This window comes from Nicotiana tomentosiformis, chromosome 12 (genome assembly GCF_000390325.3).
Source record: "Nicotiana tomentosiformis chromosome 12, ASM39032v3, whole genome shotgun sequence".
Classification (NCBI taxonomy): domain Eukaryota; kingdom Viridiplantae; phylum Streptophyta; class Magnoliopsida; order Solanales; family Solanaceae; genus Nicotiana; species Nicotiana tomentosiformis.
In genome coordinates this window covers 101912833-101933869 of record NC_090823.1, presented here as the reverse complement: position 1 = coordinate 101933869, position 21037 = coordinate 101912833, and the positions used below count along the sequence as shown (strand labels likewise).

The following is a 21037-nucleotide window of genomic DNA, read 5'->3' as shown; positions in this document are numbered from 1 at the left end:
ATCTAACATGAAAAATATTACTAAATGCAGGATTTAGCGTAATGATAAGCAAGTCTATAGCATTTGTGTTATTAGTAGCATTATCCATTGAAACCGATATTATTTTATCACTAATGCAAACATATCTGCAAATATCCGTAACTGTGCTAGCAATAAACTGCCATGTGTGCCATGAAACAATTATTTTGTAAGCAATTATGCGCTTTTGCATTATCCAATCCTCATCAATCCAATGACACGTAACAGTAAGGTAATCACAGTCATTGTTACTTCTACCAGTATCAGTTGTAATAGCAACACGTATATGAGTAAATAAGTAGCGCAAATATTGTTCATATCCATGCTTATATTTATAAATATCGCTCTTTACGGTTGTGCGAGGAAAACCTTTATAAGTAAGATTATAAATTTTTCTAATGTAATGCACAAACGCAATGTCAGAAGGAAAACTATAGGGTAAGCATATAACAGTTACCAATTTTACCAATTCTTCCCGATCTTTTCTTGGATCATAATATAAAATACCAGCTGTAGCAGTGTTAATTCCCGATTGAAATTGATTTGAACTAGTACCACTAGGGTCAGTCTAACTAGGACTAGGTGCACTTTTTCCCTCGGCCAGAGCTTTCATACGAAGATATTTGGCATTATCATTAGGGTGTTTAGCTATGTGTCTAGCCAAAGTTCTCATCCCCGACCACATTAGTGCATATTTAAAAGCTAACTCTTAACCACAAGTTTTACACTTAGCCTTACTTTTTTAACTAGTTGAGTAAAAAAATGCCAAACAAGAGATGTTTCCGTCCGTTTGGTAGGTTCTCTAGAAAATGTAGGGGCAGTAACGGGAGTATCAGTTGGGTCATCATTAGGATTAGCAGCGTTATCACTAGTTGGGTCAACATCAGGAGCATGACTAGTGGGTGTATCATCGTCCGATTGAGTTTCATCAAAATCAATTTCCTCATCATTATTTTCATTAATAGTAGTAAAATCATTAGTGTAATGAGCATTCATTATTTCATGGTTTAAAAAATCATCGGGTGCAATATTATGGTAAAATTCAGTGTCAGTAAATTATAATAAAATATTATCGGTATCAACAATATCAGGTGCAGGATGGCTACGGGATTTGGTTTGGGGAGCCGGGGGCGAGGGAGGAGGAAAAGCAGTACCACTAGTTTTGTCAGTCTTAGATTTTTCCTTGTCCTTACTTTTACCGTGCACAAAAATATTTCTTAAGGAAGACATCTTAATTAATCAAGTAATAACAACTAAATAAAACAAACAAACCTATAATATTAAGACTTAAGAGTTGAAACGAGTTTACCGAATTGACGAACAACCGACGAGCGCAAAATACAACACAAAATTATTGCTCGCTAGTCAAAGATAGTATAGTTTAATTATTGTCTCCACAGGGATTGGATTTAAATAGTGCTCAAGTAATTTCTAGCTTAAAGCTATTCAGGATGATCAAAACTTTATTTGTAATGGTTATAAACTACAATTAACTATTAAAGTAAAGCAATTGACCATTGACGGCAACAAACTAGAGATTAGCAAAATCGGTTTCTTATCAATATGAGAAATAAGTATTTTGACATGATAGGTGCAAGGTTGTTATTCTGGATATGATATTTTTATATTTCACTCTTGAGGTTCTATCGCTTCTCACGAATTCAATAGGTGATTAGCTTATGCTTCCGATTCAGACTCCTCTCTCGATTAAATCTAAATCTTTCAAATAAACTAATGTGAAGTACGGTGAAACTTGTAAGAATCTATTGGTAGGAATGATCTAAGAGAAACTTCTCACGAATATTTCTCAATCTTAATTTAAACAGTAACTCAAAAAGCTATCTCGATTACTTCAAAGAATCACCAAAATAAAATAAAGCATACGCTGCAATGATATTCAATAAGATGTTCCCTTTTCGATTAAACACTATAAAGAATAAAATCACAACTCTATTAAAGCTCCTCCAACAAATTCAAGCAATTAAACAGTAATCAAATACATAAACAGCAACCAAATTACCAAATCATGTCAAACGCTAAGGTAAAGTACTCCATAGATATGGAGAAATTCATCACAAATATAATTAAAGAGTGAGAAAGCATCAATCTAACGTTACAATACAAACTCTCGTATTGAATTGATGGAAAGATGATGAAATCCCGTGTCGTGTAGCCTCCAATGCTCTTCCAAAGCTCCCAAAGTCAAAACTTGCCTCAAAAACGTGTTTCTAGTGTATTTATACCAAGTAGGAACAAACCTGGATGAAACTACCCACTTTTAGCCAAAGTGGGAGAACCTAAAACCTTTTTACACTTCATGCGTCGCACAGTGCTACGCAGAGTGCGTAGCATTAGTGCAATTTTTGTCACGACCCAATTTTCCCTCCGCTGGGTATCGTGATGGCACCTAGTCTTAGGGACTAGGTAAGCCTAACATTTACTAAATAACAACCATAATAAATAACATCTAACAACTTGAAATGGAATTCTTTATAAAAAGTTTACAATTCCTAAAACTGGTAGTACAAGTCATAAGCTCTACAAAGATTGCTACAAATTTCTAAATACAACTGTTTGGAAATAGGTAAAACAGTGTGAATACAAAATAGGAAGGTGACTCTGAAGCCTGCGAACGCAGCAACAGGTTTACCTTGAGTCTCCACAGCAACAATCCGCATAACTAGCTAATGATCAGCTGACTTCGAAATACCTGAATCTGTACAAAAATGTCCAGAAGTGTAATATGAGTACACCACGACGGTACCCAGCAAGTATTAAGACTAACCTCAGCGGAGTAGTGACAAGGAACAGTCAAGATACTTACTGGACTAAATGACCTGAACAAAGTATAAGTATAGAAACAACAGAGTATAATATCTACATAAAGACTACGCGATATGACTAACAATACAGTAATTGCAATAGGAAAGTACAACAACAAATATCAGCGGAATATCATAATAATGACACAGAAGGGTGAACGTAAACACAACCTAAATCTGAAATCACAGATATAGCAAGAATAAATAATAACTCAGCAACGACGACCACTTTCACATCAGGTTTTAGTCAACAAACTCCACGAGGTACCCAACCTCGGACAAATCACAACTCACGGGTCTCAATACCTGAACCCTAACATTTGGCATCCTGTGCCTTCATTACACCTCATAACCGGACTGACGACTCGCGTTCCAAATAGAGCCATTCTCACATAGAAAGCAAGTAAGCAAGGGTGTGCTTTTATACTCTACAATATCAAGAAAATCTCTTATCCGATAAGAGTGCTTAACTATGTGTATGCTTGTGCAAGTGTCCTAACATAGTTCATATCATCTAGTGAGCATAAGGAAAAGATCGGACAACACGTAGAATGTTTTCTCACAACTTTCACAAGATAAAGCTCACACAGGTAAGTGTACCACTACACAAATATCAACACAAGAATGCCCCCAGGCCATCACAAATCATCACAAATCAATCCCTGACATAGCCCACCTTGTCTCGCCACGTGTGTAATAGTAAAGTAAATGCCTGCCTTATCTCGCCACAGGTGCATAATAATGTTCCCACCTTGTCTCGCCACATGCGCAACCCATATATATATATATATATCCCGCCTTTTTACGCCGTATGTGCAAATATAAATAGTAACAATAGCACGGCAGAAACCTCGTGAAACCCCATAACAAAGAGATGTCAAAAAAGGGCACTCCCGAGATACCGTCTCATAGTCCCAAAAGTAAATATTCAAGATAGGGGGATCTCCCGAGGTATCGCCTCGTAGTCCCAATGTAAATATGCAAGAACAACAAGTGCAACAACAACAATAACACTAATACAAGGGTACGACAAATAAATCAACTCAGAAATTCCAAACCTCAAGGGAACGGAGGAAATAAATTCACACAGAGTGGCCACAATAGAGAATGCTAGTCCTAATAAGAACAACTCAATAAGAAAGGAACTATTATGTAACAACGGTCCACAATGTACAGTTCGACAACACGGTAGCTAACACAAGGCGAATAATTCCAAATAAGGACAAGTCAACTAAAATATAGGATATCTAACTTCTTTTAAGGTTGGCAATTAAGAAAGAGATACAACAAATTCGATTAGGGATAAGCAGCGGAAAGATAATCATAGCCTCAATTAAGAATGAACAATTACAAAAGAGATAATTATAACTTCAGATAAAGATAAGCAGTTAGGGGAAAGATAACATGGCAATAGAAGAGATAACAATTTCAGTTAAGGCGCAGATGACTCAAATAAGCATCAAGGGCGGATCATGAAGCAATTAATTCTAATTAAAGCAGGTAGAGGTGAAACTAGTAATTAAGAGACGTATTCATAACATAACAACTTCATAATCAGTGAATACAAGGACCTACAAATCCAAAAAGGCCAACTTTCCACAAATAAGTCTCAGCACGTACTCGTCACCTCGCGTACACGGACTACAATTAGCATAGAAGACTCAAATCCTAAGGGGTAGTTGCCCCACACGAAGTTAGACAAGATACTTACCTCAAAGAAGACAGACTGATACTCAAAAATAAACTTCTCGGGTATAATGACCTCCGGGCGGCTCAAATCTAACCAAAATAACTTCAAAGCACAAATAAAACTTATAAGAAACTATTCCGGATCATAAAGCCTCAATCTTTATCAAAATCTAAAAATCGACCCAAAAGTCGACCCTTGGGCCCGCACCTCGGAACCCGACAAATTTTACAAAATCCGAATACCCATTCTGATACGAGTTCAACCATACTAAAATTATCAAATTCCGATACCATTTCGTCCCTCAAATCATGATTTTTCATTTTGGATTTTTTCTTCAAAAACCTCTATTTTCCTCAACTCAAAACACAATTTAATGATTAAAATGAAGATAAAATCATGTAATATATTGAATTCTAGGTGAAGAACACTTAACCAATCGTTTTGCTTGAAAAACCCACAAGGAAACTCCCAAAACCGAAGTCTAAAACTCAAAATATGAAGAAAATGGCCAAACCCTCGACTAAAATGATTCTGCCCAGGACTTCCGCATTTGCGGACAAGGAAGCGCATATGCGCTCTCGCATTTGCGAGAAATCGTTCGCATCTGCGAACTCAGCTGTCCAGGCATGGAATCGCATCTGCGGATTTACAGCCGCACTAGCGGCACCGCAGAAGCGCAAGGGGGAAACGAAGAAGCGAGATTCTTCGCAGGTGCGACCTCTGGACCGCAAAAGCGGCCTTTGCACCTGCATTCCGGCCTCCATAGAAGCAAGAGAGCCTCCAGGCCACCATGACCACAGAAGTGACTAGGCTCACATAGAAGCGGAGCCGCACCTGCGCTCCAAAGCGTCGCAGGTGCGAAAACACCAGAACCAGACCTGTTCAAAACCATGAAAAACATCCGAAACTCGTCCGAAACACACCCGGGGCCCCCGGGACCCCGTCCAAGCATACAAAAAAGTTCCATTCCCTAATACGGACTCGCTCGAGGTCTCAAATCACATCAAACAACGCTAAAAATACGAATTACCCTCCAATTCAAACTTAATGAACTTGAAACTTTAAATTTCTACAACCGATGTCGAAACCTATCAAACCGTGTCCGATTGACCCCAAATTTTGCACACAAGTCATGTTCAACATTACAGACCTACTCCAACTTCCGGAATCGGAATCCGACCCCAATACCAAAAAGTCCACTTCCGGTCAAAATCTCCAAAAATTCGACTTTCGTCATTTCAAACCTAAATGAGCTACAGACCTCCAAAACACAATACGGACACGCCCCTAAGTTCAAAATCACCCAACGGAGCTAACGGAACTGACGAAACTCCATTCTTGAGTCGTCTTCACATAGTTCCAACTATGGTCAAAATAATAAGGCTTAAGCTTCCGTTTTAGGGACTAAGTGTCCCAAATCACTCCTAATCATCTGACAATTGAATTCAACCACGCACGCAAGTCAATACACATAATACGAAGCTGCTCAGGGACTTATGCCGCCGATCGGGACTTAAATTCTCAAAATGACCGGCCGGGTTGTTACATCCTTCCCCTCTTAAACAAACGTTCGTCCTCGAACGTGCCAAGAATCGCCTCGAAGTCTTCAAATCACTGAAAGCACATCTCCAATATACACCCGCGGGTGACAAGCCTGACGACAACATCTCAACTATAATTTATCCTTTCTACCGGCACTGATAAGCCTTAGAGTCAGAATTCTCACCTTCTATTCATCTCCAAAAGACCCGATTCTAAATCCATACCCGGTATCAGTCTCAACCAGCTGTAACAACTCATGCCTACACCCACAAGGTATGACCACCCAATATGACACACCACACATAGGCCCATAATAACATCTCTGATCACAATAGTTGCCCGTAATCAAAACCAGCAACGACAATTAGCCTCATATCCGTTAGAGACCCGTTTAAAACCTCCAGAACACTGACAATGATGCAAGAAGCACGAAGACCTCATAACTATACACCCGGATCAACAAATCAAACTAACACCACCGGGCACACACCCCGTAAGCTAAAACCCAAGAAGCACAGAGCAAAAAATGACTGAATATGTAAAGAGAAACATATAAGAGAAATATCAAACAATGTCCGACAGGCACAACTCTCTATGAGTACCATCCTACAAATCAATTTAAAAGGAAAAATTAAAGTATATGAACAAATCACAAGGATCTCATCCTGATATAACTTCCACCGCAGCACGCAACCTTGCTCAAACATATCAAATCACATGGAATCGTGAGGGTCTCACCCTCAACTCTGAATCACAAGCCGAATACACATCATACTAATTGAAATCTTCCACTAGCTCAATTCTTCCAATAAAGTCACAACACTTACTGAACTCTCACCCCGGTAGAGTATCAAATTACAAATCGTAACCAAATTACTCAGGAATCACATCAAACCTGCCATAATAGACAACATGAATTCACTTATAGTCTCGTAACTTTCAATAATGAATTAAAACAATGATAGACACGGCTATCACTCATAGAATCTCCCAACAGGGGCAAGCACATATACAAAATACTAAGTCATGAACTCACCCATAGGTGGAGCAACAAATAGGGGACTCACCCCGATAAGCAAAATTGAAACAAAATACGAATGGTGCCCTTATGTAACAAATCAAAAGCATACCTGTATGGCATCATCTGACGCAACGGCCTCAAGCCTACTATATGAACCACATCAATGGTCCGGGCCTTCCCCTCTTGGGCGCTCTCTACTCGCCTGAATACAGTGCTGTGACACACCTGTCTGGACTCTAGGACAATCTCTCACCCTGTGGCTGGTATCTCCACACTCGAAGCAACCTCTCTGCTGACGTGGTTGTGGGAGCTGTGCGGTACGGGTACTCTGAGACCCATGAACACCTGAAACACTATGTGAAGCCTGAAGTGCAAACTGAATTGGCTGACCCACAAAACTTCTACCATGTTATACCTTGCCTCTAAAATAAGGACCAGTAGATCTCTCCAATCTACGAGCCCTCCTCGCCTCCCTGTCCTCTCTCTCCTGACCTCGCCTGTCTCCTCTCTCCTCACCTCGCCTGTCTCCTCTCTCCTGATCCCACATACCATCTACTTGGTGAGCGATCCCTACTACCTGCTAAAATGAAACATCCGACTCTAACTCCCGAGCCATTATGAACCGAATATCATGCATGAGCCCCTCAATGAATCTACGGACACGCTCTCTAACTGTAGCGACCAAAAGAGGTGCATGTATGGCCAAATCACTGAATCTAACGGCATACTCTGACACTGACATAGTGCCCTGGCGCAGCTGCTCAAACTCCGTGCGCCATGCATCTCGAAGGGACTAAGGTACAAACTCTCTCAGGAACATCTCTAAAAATTGAACCCATGTAAGTGAAGCTGACTCGGCCGGGCTACCTAACTCGTATGCCCACCACCACTGATAAGCCGCTCCCCTGAGATGGAACATAGTAAAAGCAACCCTACTCATCTCTACAATACCCATAGTATGGAGAATGCGGTGACACTCCTCCAGAAAATCCTGGGCATCATCTGTCGCCAATCCACTGAAAGTAGGAGGGTGGTACTTCTTGTATCTCTCAAGTCTAAGTTGTTCTTCCTCAGATGTTGTTGCCCTAACCACGGGCTGAGCTGGGACCATAGTCTGTGTCGCCATGACACCTAAAACCTGACCAATATGAACCTGCTACTCTAGAGTGTGGCGGCGGGAGTCTGAGCTCCTCCCCAGTCTGTGAAATAGCTGGTGCAACCGGAATCAACCCCGCCAAAGTCAATGTACCAAACATGCTCAGGAACTGTGCTAAGGTCTCCTGAAGTCTGGGGGTAACAATAGGTGCCTCCGGTACCTGGCCCCCAACTGGAACTACTGGCGGCTCCTCAACTGCTGCTCTAGTAGGTGCCCTAGCTGCGACATGTGCTCCTCGTCAGCCTCTGCCTCTTCCCCTAGCGACATCTGCTCCGGGGGTAACGTCATCAGTAACTGCAGCTCGTGTCTTTACCATCTGTGAGAGAAGGGAATGATAAAAGTTCAACTTCGAGATCAATGAACTCGCACGTAGGAATGAAGGAAGTGAAATTGTCCTAATAGTTCCATAGCCTCTCGTAGATAAGTACAGACATCTCCGTACCGATTCGCAAGACTCTACTAAACTCGTTTATGACTCATAGCACCTATGAACCTATAACTCGGATACCAACTTGTCACGACCCAATTTCTCCACTTTTGGGTATCGTGATGCACCTAGTCTTAGGGACTAGGTAAGCCTAACATTTACTGAATAACAACCATAATAAATAACATCTAACAACTTGAAATAGAATTCTTTATAAAAAATTTATAATTTCCAAAACCGGTAGTACAAGTCATAAGCTCTACAAAGATTGCTACAAATTTTTAAATACAACTGTTTTGAAATAGGTAAAACAGTGTGAATACAAAATAGGAAAGTGACTCTGAAGCCTGCGAACGCAGCAATAGGTTTAGCTTGAGTCTCCACAGCAACAATCCGCACAACTAGCTAATGATCAACTGACATTGAAATACCTGGATCTGCACAAAAATGTCCAAAAGTGTAGTATGAGTACACCACGACGGTACCCAGCAAGTATTAAGACTAACCTCAGCGGAGTAGTGACGACAAACAGTCAAGATACCTACTGGACTAAATGACATGAACAAAGTGTAAGTATAGAAACAACAGAGTATAATATCTACATAAAGACTATGCGATATGACTAACAATACAATAATTGCAATAGGAAAGGAAAATAACAAATATCAGCGGAATACCATAATAATGACACAGAAGGCTGAACGTAAACACAACCTAAATCCGAAATCACAGATACTACAAGAACAAATAATAATTCAGTAACGACGACCGCTTTTACATCATGTTTTAGTCAACAAACTCCACAAGGTACCGAACCTCGGACAAATCACAACTCACGGTTCTCAATACCTGAACCCTAACACTTGGCATCCTGTGCCCTCATTACACCTCATAACCTCACTAACGACGCGCGTGCCAAATAGAGCCATTCTCACATAGAAGGCAAGTAAGCAAGGGTGTGCTTTTATACTCTACAATATCAAGAAAACCTCTTATCCGATAAGAGTGCTTAACTACGTGTATGCATGTGCAAGTGTCCTAACATAGTTTATACCACCTAGTGAGCATAAGGAAAAGAATGGACAGCACATAGAATATTTTCTCACAACTTTCACAAGATAAAGCTCACACAGGTAAACTACACAAATATCAATAACAAGAATGCCCCTAGGCCATCACAAATCATCACAAATCAATCCTTGACATAGCCCACCTTGTCTCGCCACGTGTGCAATAGTAAAGTAAATGCCCGCCTTGTCTTGCCACACATGCATAATAATGTTCCCACCTTATCTCGCCATATGAGCAACCCATATATATATATATATATATATATATATGTTCCCGCCTTGTCACGTTGTATGTGCAAATATCAATAGTAATAATAGCACGGCAGAAACCTCGTGCAACCCCATAACAAAGAGATGTCAACAAAGGGCACTCCCGAGATACCGTCTCGTAGTCCCAAAAGTAAATATGCAAGACAGGGAGATCTCCCAAGGTATCGCCTCGTAGTCCCAAAGTAAATATGCAAGAACAACAAGTACAATAGCAACAATAACACTAATACAAGGGTACAATAAATAAATCAACTCAGAAATTCTAGAACTCAAGGGAACGGAGAAAATAAATTCACAAGGAGTGGCCACAATAGAGAATGCTAGTCATAATAAGAACAACTCAATAAGAAAGGAAATATTATGTAACAACAGTCCACAATATACAGTTCGACAACGAGGGAGCTAACACAAGGCGAATAATTTCAAATAAGGACAAGTCAACTAAAATATAGGATATCTAACTTCTTTTAAAGTTGGCAATTAAGAAAGAGATGCAACAAATTCAATTAGAAATAAGCAGCAGAAAGATAATCATAGCCTCAGTTAAGAATGAACAATTACAAAAGAGATAATTATAACTTAGATAAAAATAAGCAGTTAGGGGAAAGATAACACGGCAACAGAAGAGATAACAATTTCAGTTAAGGCACAAATGACTCAAATAAGCATCAAGGGCGGATCATGAAGTAATTAATTCTAATTAAAGCAGGTAGAGGTAAAACTACTAATTAAGAGACGTATTCATCACATAACAACTGCATAATCAGTGAATACAAGGACCTAAGAATCCAAAAAGGCCAACTTTCCACAAATAAGTCCGAGCATGTACTCGTCACCTCGCGTACACGGATTACAATTAGCATAGAAGACTCAAATCCTAAGGGGTAGTTCCCCCACACGAAGTTAAGTAAGATACTTACCTCAAAGAAGACAGACTGATACTCAAAAATAAACTTCTCCGGTGAAATGACCTCCGGACGTCTCAAATCTAACCAAAATAACTTCAAAGCACAAATAAAACTCATAAGAAACTATTCCGGATCATAAAGCCTCAATCTTTATCAAAATCTAAAAATCGACCCAAAAATCGACCCTCGGGCCCGAACCTCAGAACCCGACAAATTTTACAAAATCCGAACACCCATTCCTATACGAGTTCAACCATACTAAAATTATCAAATTCCGATACCATTTCGTCCCTCAAATCATAATTTTTCATTTTGGAATTTTTCTTCAAAAACCTCTATTTTCCTCAACTCAAAACACAATTTAATGATAAAAAAGAAGATAAAATCATGAAATGTATTAAATTCTAGGTGAATAACACTTACCCAATCATTTTTCTTGAAAAACTCACAAGGAAGCTCCCAAAACCGAAGTCTAAAACTCAAAATATGTAGAAAATGGCCAAACCCTCGACTTAAATGATTCTGTCCAGGACTTCCGCATTTGCAACTAGGAAGCGCATCTGCGCTCTCGCATTTGCGAGAAATCGTTCGCATCTGCAAACTCAGCTGGCCAGGCCTGGAACCGCATCTGCGGATTTACAGCCACACTAGCGGCACCGCAGAAGCGCAAGGGGGAAACACAGAAGCGAGATTCTTCGCAGGTACGACCGCTGGACCGCAAAAGCGGCCTTCGCACCTGCGTGCCGGCCTCCGCAGAAGCGAGCGAGCCTCCAGGCCTCCATGACCGCAGAAGCGACCAGGCTCACGCAGAAGCGGAGCCGCACCTGCGGTCCAAAGCGTCGTAGGTGCGAAAACACCAGAAACCAGACCTGTTCAAAACCATGAAAAATATCTGAAACTCATCTGAAACACACCCGGGGCCCCCGGAACCACGTCCAAGCATACCAACAAGTTCCATACCCTAATATGGACTCGCTCGAGGTCTCAAATCACATCAAAGAATGCTAAAAACACGAATCACCCTCCAATTCAAACTTAATGAACTTAAAACTTCAAATTTCTACAACCGATGCCGAAACCTATCAAACCGCGTCCGATTGACTCTAAATTTTGCACACAAGTTATATTCAACATTATAGACCTACTCCAACTTCCGGAATCGGAATCCGACCCCGATATCAAAAAGTCTCACTTCCGGTCAAAATCTCTAAAAATTCGACTTTCGTCATTTCAAGTCTAAATGAGCTACAGACATCCAAAACACAATCTGAACACGCCCTTAAGTCTAAAATCACCCAACGGAGCTAACAGAACCGACGAAACTCCATTCCGGAGCCGTCTTCACACAGTTCTAACTACTGTCAAAATCTTAAGGCTTAAACTTCCGTTTTAGGGACTAAGTGTCTGAAATCACTTCGAATCATCCGGTAATTGAATTCAACCACTCACGTAAGTCAATACACATAATACGAAGCTGCTCAGGGCCTTATGCTGCCGAACGAGACTTAAATGCTCAAAACGACCGGCCGGGTCGTTATAAATTTGCTCGGTTGTAAACTCCCTGAACTTAGCTTGTATGACTAATTTTTGTACTGATGCTACGCATTATGCCACGCACTATGCCTAACATTAGTGTATTTTTCTGTCATACTCAAAAACTACAAGTCTTTGAACTTCTCAAATTTCTGACGCACATTTGCACTAATGCGTCGCATTGTACGAAGCAATAGTACAAATGTCATAACCCTTGCGCTTTCTTCCATCTTTCGTATGCAACACCGGTCCATGAGCCCCGGAAGCGATTCCAGTTTAATTCCTTGGATTTTACTTAGACTTCAAAGCTCCAGATTATTCTATTTAGCTCTAATTTATCTTTTTTAACTAGGAATCATCTCTTACAAAGCATAAAATACGTAATAAGTGCAGATCACTATCATTTAAGCTCAAATACGCTCAAAGTGTAGTAATTAGTGTGCGGAATGCGGTTAAAACATGTGTTCCTAGCCTACCATCAACAACTTGTTGAAAATTAATTATCGTTGAAGACTCCAATTTACCAACTTCACAATATTTTCATAAATTCTAACAACCTCAATATTTTTTGACTTTTTTTTTTGAATAAAGCAAGCAATAGTAGCAAACTCACAAATATTTTTCACTATTTATTTTTTGATAAAGTAAGAAATTGTAGCAACCTCACAATTGTTTCACTATTTTTTTTATAAAATAAACAATTGTAGCAAATATTGAAGAAAATTAGATAGAGATTTTGATAGATTGATATTGATTTTGTAAGAAAAATGAAAGAATGAGGGGGTATTTATAGTAGAAAATAGGAAAAAAAATATAATAATAAAAAGTTTGGGGTTAAATTAGTTTGGGGGAGGGGGGGGGGAGGAAGGGAGGGTTAAATAGCTATTTTTTGAAGACATTTTCATCATTTGGCCGTTGGGTCAACGGCTTTTTTTAAAAAAAATAAATTTCGTTGGCCCAGTCCAAAAGGTCCTAAATGGTAAAATCGGCCCAGGAGACCGGCACGAGCCCACAAACCGTGGGCCAAACGAGTCCCAACCCGTTTAGTCCGCGGGCCCGGACTGTTTTTGGTACCAGTCCGACCCAGTTGTTATATATAAGATTAAGTAAACTGTTTTTTAACTTAAATTAATTAAGATTGTTTAATTAAAAATAAAGGTGGCCAAAAGTAGTTTATTCTTCAGCATCACCAATTAAATTAGAAGTGTAACCTGGAAGAAGAAAAAAAGGAGAACTACACGCCTTATTACTTGGCCCAACAACCCATCAGAAAATAGAACACGTTTGAAGCTTTTAGAAAAAAAAACACAAATGGCCAGCCCATTATAGTTTACAACAACGGATGGCCAGAAAAATTGATTTACAGTAAATAGCCCTAAATTTACTAGCCATATCACTTGGGGAAAATATGGGCAAAAAACTCGCTGCTTACAACCAATTTATGGAAAACCAATGAATCAACAGAATAAAATACAAATAAAGGGGAAAAAACACAAAGGCACAAGAGGGACTTGCAAATCTGCAATTGAAAAGACATAATTTTTAGAAAATAATCATTCGATTGAATGCTAGTGATACAAGGTTAAATGTTAGTAAATTCTTTTAGAAAGCTAAACAATTTATTTTTCAACCCAATTTGAAAATATACACACACACCTGTGTATAATTTTTATATGTGTCTTATTGGTATTTTCTTTGCATGTATAATGTGTGTATAATATTTATAATATATGTATAAATCTTATCCTTGTATATGTGGGAGAAGTTGCAGATCCGTTTTTCATTTATCATTGTATAATGATTGTATTGTTGTGCACAAATATTTTATATTTAAAATAAATATTTTTATGTATGTATAATATGTATAAATGTATATATCTCATGTATAAATGCTACTGTTGTATATCCGGTTAAAGTTTCAGAGGTATTTTGATATATATATTTACGTATATGGATTATAAACTGATTGATATGAAATCAAGAGGTATTCCCTTGTATGCGTCAAATTACGTTTACATTTGTGCAATGGAGGAAGTTTTCAGCACCACATTATTCCAGTGAATGAAAATGTATGTAGTACATGTTTACCTACAGTAAAAATGGCATTGCTAAACTCTTCAAAATGAGACTTGGACATTTAGTATAAAATGTTGAAGAAGAAAGAGAGAATATATCTTTTTAATTTGAGTAACTGAAAAGAGAAGAAAGAGAATGAAAGATAATATTTTCATTTAGGTAACTGGATAGGAAATCCCTAAATTGTAGTCTAATCCAAATGGTCAACGTGTATTACAGTTAATTGGTTTGAAACAGTAAAATACGAGTTCTAAAAGTGAAATGAGGCTATTTAAAGTTTATATCCTAAATGGGCTGCTAGTCCAGTTAATTGTTCAAGATTTTACCCTGCATGGCCCAAGTTGTACATAACTTAAAAATTTACTTTTCAGCCGTTAGCCCACCCCTTTTAATTAATTTTTTTTATTTCTTTGTTCCTCTTCTTCTTCTTTTACACGTGTTCCGATTTTGCACCCTAAAATTTCTCTACCATTGTTATTCTCGGTCAACTCTCCTTCCTTATTCAAAGCTGATAACCACTATTTGGATGAAGAAGAAAAAAATATTACATAAAAAAATTAGTTTTTTGGAGTCATATGAAGATCGCTTCCTCCATTGGAATGGAAAGAACTGTGTTTATTGTCATGCACTAAAGAAGTTCACTTGGTAGGTTGTTGGATTATTAAACTGGAAATAGAAGTCATCTTTAAAGGTCGTTCAAAGCTTCGATTTCAGAAATTAGATTTTCTGTTGTTAGTTGTTTGGATTGGAATGATCAAGAGGAGTTCAAAACGTAAGTTTAAAGTGATTTGGAGTATATTTAAGCTAGATTTGAGTTAAATTTCAAAAGATTCTCAAGGAAGAAGAAGAACCAGTGAAACTCCATTGATAAGATTCATTTGTATAATAGTATATAAACACCTCTTATACACTATTGTATACAAGGTTGATACATTATTTATAGGTATTTGGTGAATTTCTCACACCTCACATTTTCTTCTTCTTCTTCTTCTTCTTCTTCTTCTTCTTCTTCTTCTTCTTATTATTATTATTATTATTATTATTATTATTATTATTATTATTATACACCTATATGCATAAGTGTATCACGAGCACTTTCACTATTGTGCTTATATATCTTTATACACTTTTATATAACTATATACATAATGTATCTTTTTGTATTAAAGTATATAACACTGTATAAAATTGTATAAGTATCTCTGACGAACATCCTATACGATCTTTCACTTGCAATTCTTATTTAAAATTAGTCCAAATCTCCATCAAATGACTTCAAACTTTGTATACAGCCTACTTAGTCTATTTCTAATGAGTTTAAATAATATTCACTCCAAATTTCTCACAAAATCATATTTGAAATTTAACAAGATTAGCATTGAAGAAGATGAGATTTTAGGTTTGTCGCATATGTTTTTGCGTTTTTGTAGCTGGGATATATATGTATAAACTTGAGAAAAAAGGAGAATGAAAACTCACAGATATTTCACGCTTGAAGATCTGGAGAATAAAAAAACGAAAAAGAAAAAATCGGATATGAACTTATTGATATTTGGCCACACAGTTGTAAACTTATAATTGGGCTAAAATACTGTAAGGTAGCTTATGGAGTGATTTATTGTGTAATTCTCTTTAAAAAAAATAAAATATGTTCGATAAAAATCAAAAGTCTCGGTTTCTAATTTAGAAAGCAAATTAGAGTGTAAATGATGCCAGTGGAAATTAAAGTTGCAACTGGTACTAAGTGTATAAGTTTTTTGTTTAAAAAAAAAAACTTAAACCATCTTTTATTCATATAGAAGGGTGTAAGTCCAAAAACCCACACAATAAGTACCTCTTATATTTTCTTCTACTTTTTGTTACGTGATGATTCCAAGAATATAGTATCAAAATTTGACACACCTAATAGCCTTTTGCACAAAATAGAGAAGCAATTTATTTACGTGATTTCAAAGCTGCCAACACAAAAAGGATGGGGTAATTTATTCTATGATCTGCTTTTGATCTAACTTCTCAAATTTTAATTTGATTTTCAACTTTTTACTAATTGTACTGAGTAAATAATAAAGAGGTTGTTCCAATTTTAGGATTACAGCTGCTCCCAAAAATCTATATCATTTTACAAATAAAGAAGTATTCGAAATAACTGTAGAGTTGACATTTAATGGTGTTTACCCTTAAAATTGGATAACAATTAAATTTGTAAGTGATTTTAAGGATATGTGATTTCACATGGCACAAACTGAGAAATATGAAAATTGAAGTTAGAAATTAACTGTAAAATAAAGCAAACCGATATATCATATAGCTTTAGCCCTTGAGCTAGATTGCCCTCGCACCAACTAAATGTAATATTGAAGAGTAGGAACTGAACTACTGAATAAGAGAGTTTAAGAGAGAAAACGTAATATATTGCTTTATTATGCATGAATTTGTGCTTACAAAATGATTGAAACCCCCTTTATATAGTAGAGGAGTTCTACATATGGTATAATTTTAAATACATAAGGAAATCTCCTGATTGGCTAATCAACTGGTCTTGACTTGATACATGCCGAGATCTCCGCCACAATCCTCGCCCGGTCACGGATTCCTCGGCTTTCTGTTATTCGACTTAGCAGGTTTTCTTCGATCTCGCTAGATCTCTATCCTTCTCGGTCTCGACCTTAGCTGGTCTCGATCTCGATCGATCCCTGAATCGTGAGCTAGGCAATATTTATTCATGTAACGATCCAATATAACTTGGGATTGAACCTCGGTCTGCCACCCCGGTTTCGATTAACCATACAAAATCGACAAGCCCGATTTTGACCGTATAGAGACAGTCCCCTCATTTTTTGGAGAGTAATGACAAGAAACGATTTGAGCCTTCAATCATGACATAATCGTCGTGACATAAGCAGCATAAGTGACCGAAACGTCTCGTCGGTACAGTTTTCCAGGTATTTAATGCGCGTCAGTCGACGGTCGGCCACTACCAGTTTTGAACCGTCGTTGTGAAACCTATAAATAGCCCCCTTCTTCATTATTTAAAACTTTACTTTCAAATCTTTTTTATCCCAATCTCCATAGTTCTTTGCCTTCTTCAAAGCTTCCTATCTTCAGATCTTTGAGTTTCTTTGCTTGTTCTTCCTAAAACACCAAATACTTCAGTCTCCATTCTTCTTTGCCCACAAAACTAATGGCCAAAACATCTAAAACTGTTCCACAGAAAGAGGCTGCTTCCTCATCTCGGTCGGCCGGCGAGAAACCAGTGGTGGAGCCACACCCTGAAGAACTTATTCCCGGGGTGTGTGTCATAGATTCTGACTTTAAAGTCGAGAAACCCTCATCTATTCCTGGTCGATGCGAGCCGATATCGAGATATATATGCTCGATACCCAATAGCCTTCTCGACTAGGTGAAGAAAGATTGCAACTGGGGAAACAAAGAGGTTGTGATACCGGCACCAGAAGAAGCGATCACCACCCACGTGGAAGGGTTCTTGAGTGTTTACACTTATCCTTTCACGCTGGGTCCCCTCGATCCAATCATCGTAGACTTCTGCAAGAAATACCAGGTGACTCCCGGCCTAATTTACCCCTCTTTCTAGAGGTTCGTGATACTGCTCTATTTTTTCGTGAGCAAAATCGACGGGCTTCCCTTCACCCTTGACCACCTCATAAGATTATATAGCTCTCGACTCTATCGAGGTGGGCCGATAAAGCTTCAATGCCGGGCCACCAAGGCTCTTATATCGAATATAGATGAAGACAAAGATCGGGGTTGGATGGGACGGTTCGTTCGGGTGAAGACCACGAACCTAATCTCGGCTGAGAGCATGCCATTTCCTGAGAAATGGAATATGAAATGTAAGTATGATTCCGTCTTTAATTTCTGTTCGTTATTTTTACTTCTTCATCCTTTCTTATCAGTGTTTTTCTCGATGCAGCCGTTGCTTGGATGTCGGTACGGTTCCCCACCTCGAGAATTGGGTTAGGAGCCTGGTTTCGACGTCAACACACACCGAGCGCGCATGGCACGATTTGTCAAAGGGTCGGTGGGAGGCTCGTACTCGTGGTAAGCCTTTTTCCTGACTTACCGATTTGTCTATCATTCAAACATCTTTTCAAACATGAGTTTACTTACTTTCTCCTTTTGTAGGTCTCGGAAAGGATGTGACTATGAGACCATCGTCCGGTGATGAAGAAGTTTCATCACCTATCTCGAAACTGGCGAAAGAGAATAAGAGGAAAAGGGTCTCGAACTTCGAGGGTCAAAAACCCAAGAAGCAAACAGCCCATAAACCCAAGGGGAATACAATCCCACTGACTATGGAGTCAGTCCAAAGGCTAAGGGAAGAAGAAGAAGAAGAAGAAGAGAAAAAAATGATTCTAGGTCAGTGGCCCGTACACGAGCTAGCACCGAGATTCGGAGAACTCCGGAACCGGTGTGAGTTGAGACTACTCTGTCTAGGCTCGATGAGGTCGAGGAGGAGACTTTGACCCAAGTCCCCGAGCCGAGAGGAACCGAAGATGCTTTATCTCGGGGCAAAGAGACATTGAAGAGGTGGTGGATGCTGGTGCAGAAACCAGGCTCGAGGCTCCCCAAGACGAAGGCGGCATCCCAAAAGACCCACTTATGGCAATAAAGATCGGGAATTCTCCCTCGTTTCCTTTATTTTTCGAGTCGATGATACGCGATGCTCAGGCCGTGGAGTCTTGTTACGGGGAAGGAGCCCACGAAGAGGAAAATCCTTTCTGTGGTTATTTTGTTGGGGTAGAAGGTGTCACCGGTCTGAGTGACTTGGAGGTTCCGAAGAAGAGTTCAGGCGAGGCTTACTCGAGTTTTAAACTGACCACTCAGTTTCCGTCCCCTAGTGCCGATCCTGGGTGCAAGCGAACAATCGTTGTCACGATCCTGGAGGATGCCCGAGTTCTTGCTGTCCATGTAGGGGTGGCTAGCTACCTCCGACGTTTGGTCACGGAAGAAGACCAAGCTTAGATGGATGAAGTGGGAGCACCTTGTCTTTTCAACGAAGCCCAACAGGCCCTGAACCGGGTAAGTTCATATTTTCTTTGTCAATTTTCATACTTGTACTTTTCTCCCCTTGTATAATTCCTTCTTTCTATTTTTGTAGGCTTCTGTGTTTTATCACGAGGCTTTCTTCCGATCCTGAGGGGAGCTGAGCCAGTATGAAGTCGATAACCGAGGGCTTACTGAGGAGAGATATGCCTTCAAGCTTCTCAGTGAGCAGAGAGAAGGGGAAGCAAAAGGACTTCGGGCTGAGCTAGAAGCAGCTCAGAAAGAACAAGCTGATCTGGCCGAGCAGGTAAAAATAATCTTTGAAGTTAATGACACTGACTCGGGCGTGACGGCTAATAGTTCGATCCCACAGGTCCAGCAAAAGCTCGATGTGATCGGACATCTTCGTGAGGAAGTGGACGTAGTGAAAGCGGAGGCCGAGGCGTGGAAGAAGAACATGGACCGCCTTGCCTTAGAAAAGGAAGCTGCCCGAGCTCAACTAGCCTCGGCTAAGACCCAACTCCGAAGCTTGAAAGAGAAGGCCTTGGTGCAAGCCAAGAAAATTGAGGAGTTTCAATCTCGGTTGGGTTCAGCAACTTCCGATCGAGAGAGGCTGGCCACAGAACTTGCAGCGGCCAAATCGGAGGTCAAAACGGCCAAGGCTAATGCTGATGCAATGGTCGCCGTCTACCGGTCCGACGCTGAAGCTGCTCAGGTTCGAGCAAAGGAGGTTGCTGAAGCTGCTCAGGCTCGAGCAAACTGGGTTGCCGAGCATGCTAAATGCCAGTCTCGAAGGGAGACTCTCGAGAAGATCCATGCTCGTGGCTTCGATCTTACAGCCGAGATCGAGAATGCTAAGGAGCTCGAAGATGAAGCTAGAGTGTTAGCCTTTTCTGATGATAATGATTCTAGGAGTATGAGCGGATCTGAAAGCGGAGAAGGCCTCGAGAGTGAAGATGCTGCTCTCGGAGAAGACTAAGTCCTTTAGGATTAGTATTTTTTGTGTTTCTTTTAAGACAGTTTCGGTCTTTTGTAGGGAAATTTGATCAGGCCATGGTTCTCTTGTAAATTATTTTTAACATATATATATATATATATAAACTTTCTTCCTTTCTGCCTTATAAAATTATGAAGTTGTATTCTAAGATCTGAGGTTTAGACAATCTGATTGAAACCGAACTAGTATAGCCCTTAGGCTTTACGATCGAGTGAGTGCTTGCTCAAACTCAAAGTAAGGTAACCCTTAGGTTTTTTATTTGAGCGAGGATAGTCTCTCGAACTCAAAGCAAAAACAGCACTTAGGCTTTTTGTATTAGGCCGATATAGCCTTTGTAAAAAGATTGTTTATGGCTTTCTCCCCTTTTCGGCTTGAAACAGTTTTTTTATCATTTGTATTTGCAAAACTTGTAATGCCTTAACATGCAATAAGGAACTGTTCGAGAGTTCGAACAATTTTGTACTCATTAGAATTTTCGAGGCTTGATAGTATTGAAACCTTTT

The 21037-nt window shown here is 39.4% G+C and overlaps 1 protein-coding gene across 1 annotated transcript; it reads left to right on the top strand.

Moving 5' to 3' along the window:
* The first annotated feature begins 17714 nt into the window (after positions 1-17714).
* On the top strand, positions 17715-20516 carry LOC138903130 (uncharacterized). Its single transcript, XM_070191048.1, has 5 exons — positions 17715-17822; positions 18448-18592; positions 18677-18910; positions 19693-20300; positions 20349-20516. Exons 1-5 carry the CDS (start codon positions 17715-17717, stop codon positions 20514-20516), a joined length of 1263 nt encoding a protein of 420 aa, XP_070047149.1.
* Positions 20517-21037: the final 521 nt, after the last annotated feature.

What these genes read in the sequence shown, in the direction of transcription:
- LOC138903130 (XM_070191048.1), top strand. Translation starts at nt 17,715, where the DNA reads ATGGCCAAAACATCTAAAACTGTTCCACAGAAAGAGGCTGCTTCCTCA. An exon ending in GTGGGAGGCTCGTACTCGTG is followed by an intron (nt 18,593 to 18,676) that starts GTAAGCCTTTTT and finishes CTCCTTTTGTAG; the next exon opens with GTCTCGGAAAGGATGTGACT. An exon ending in CTCAGGCTCGAGCAAACTGG is followed by an intron (nt 20,301 to 20,348) that starts GTTGCCGAGCAT and finishes ACTCTCGAGAAG; the next exon opens with ATCCATGCTCGTGGCTTCGA.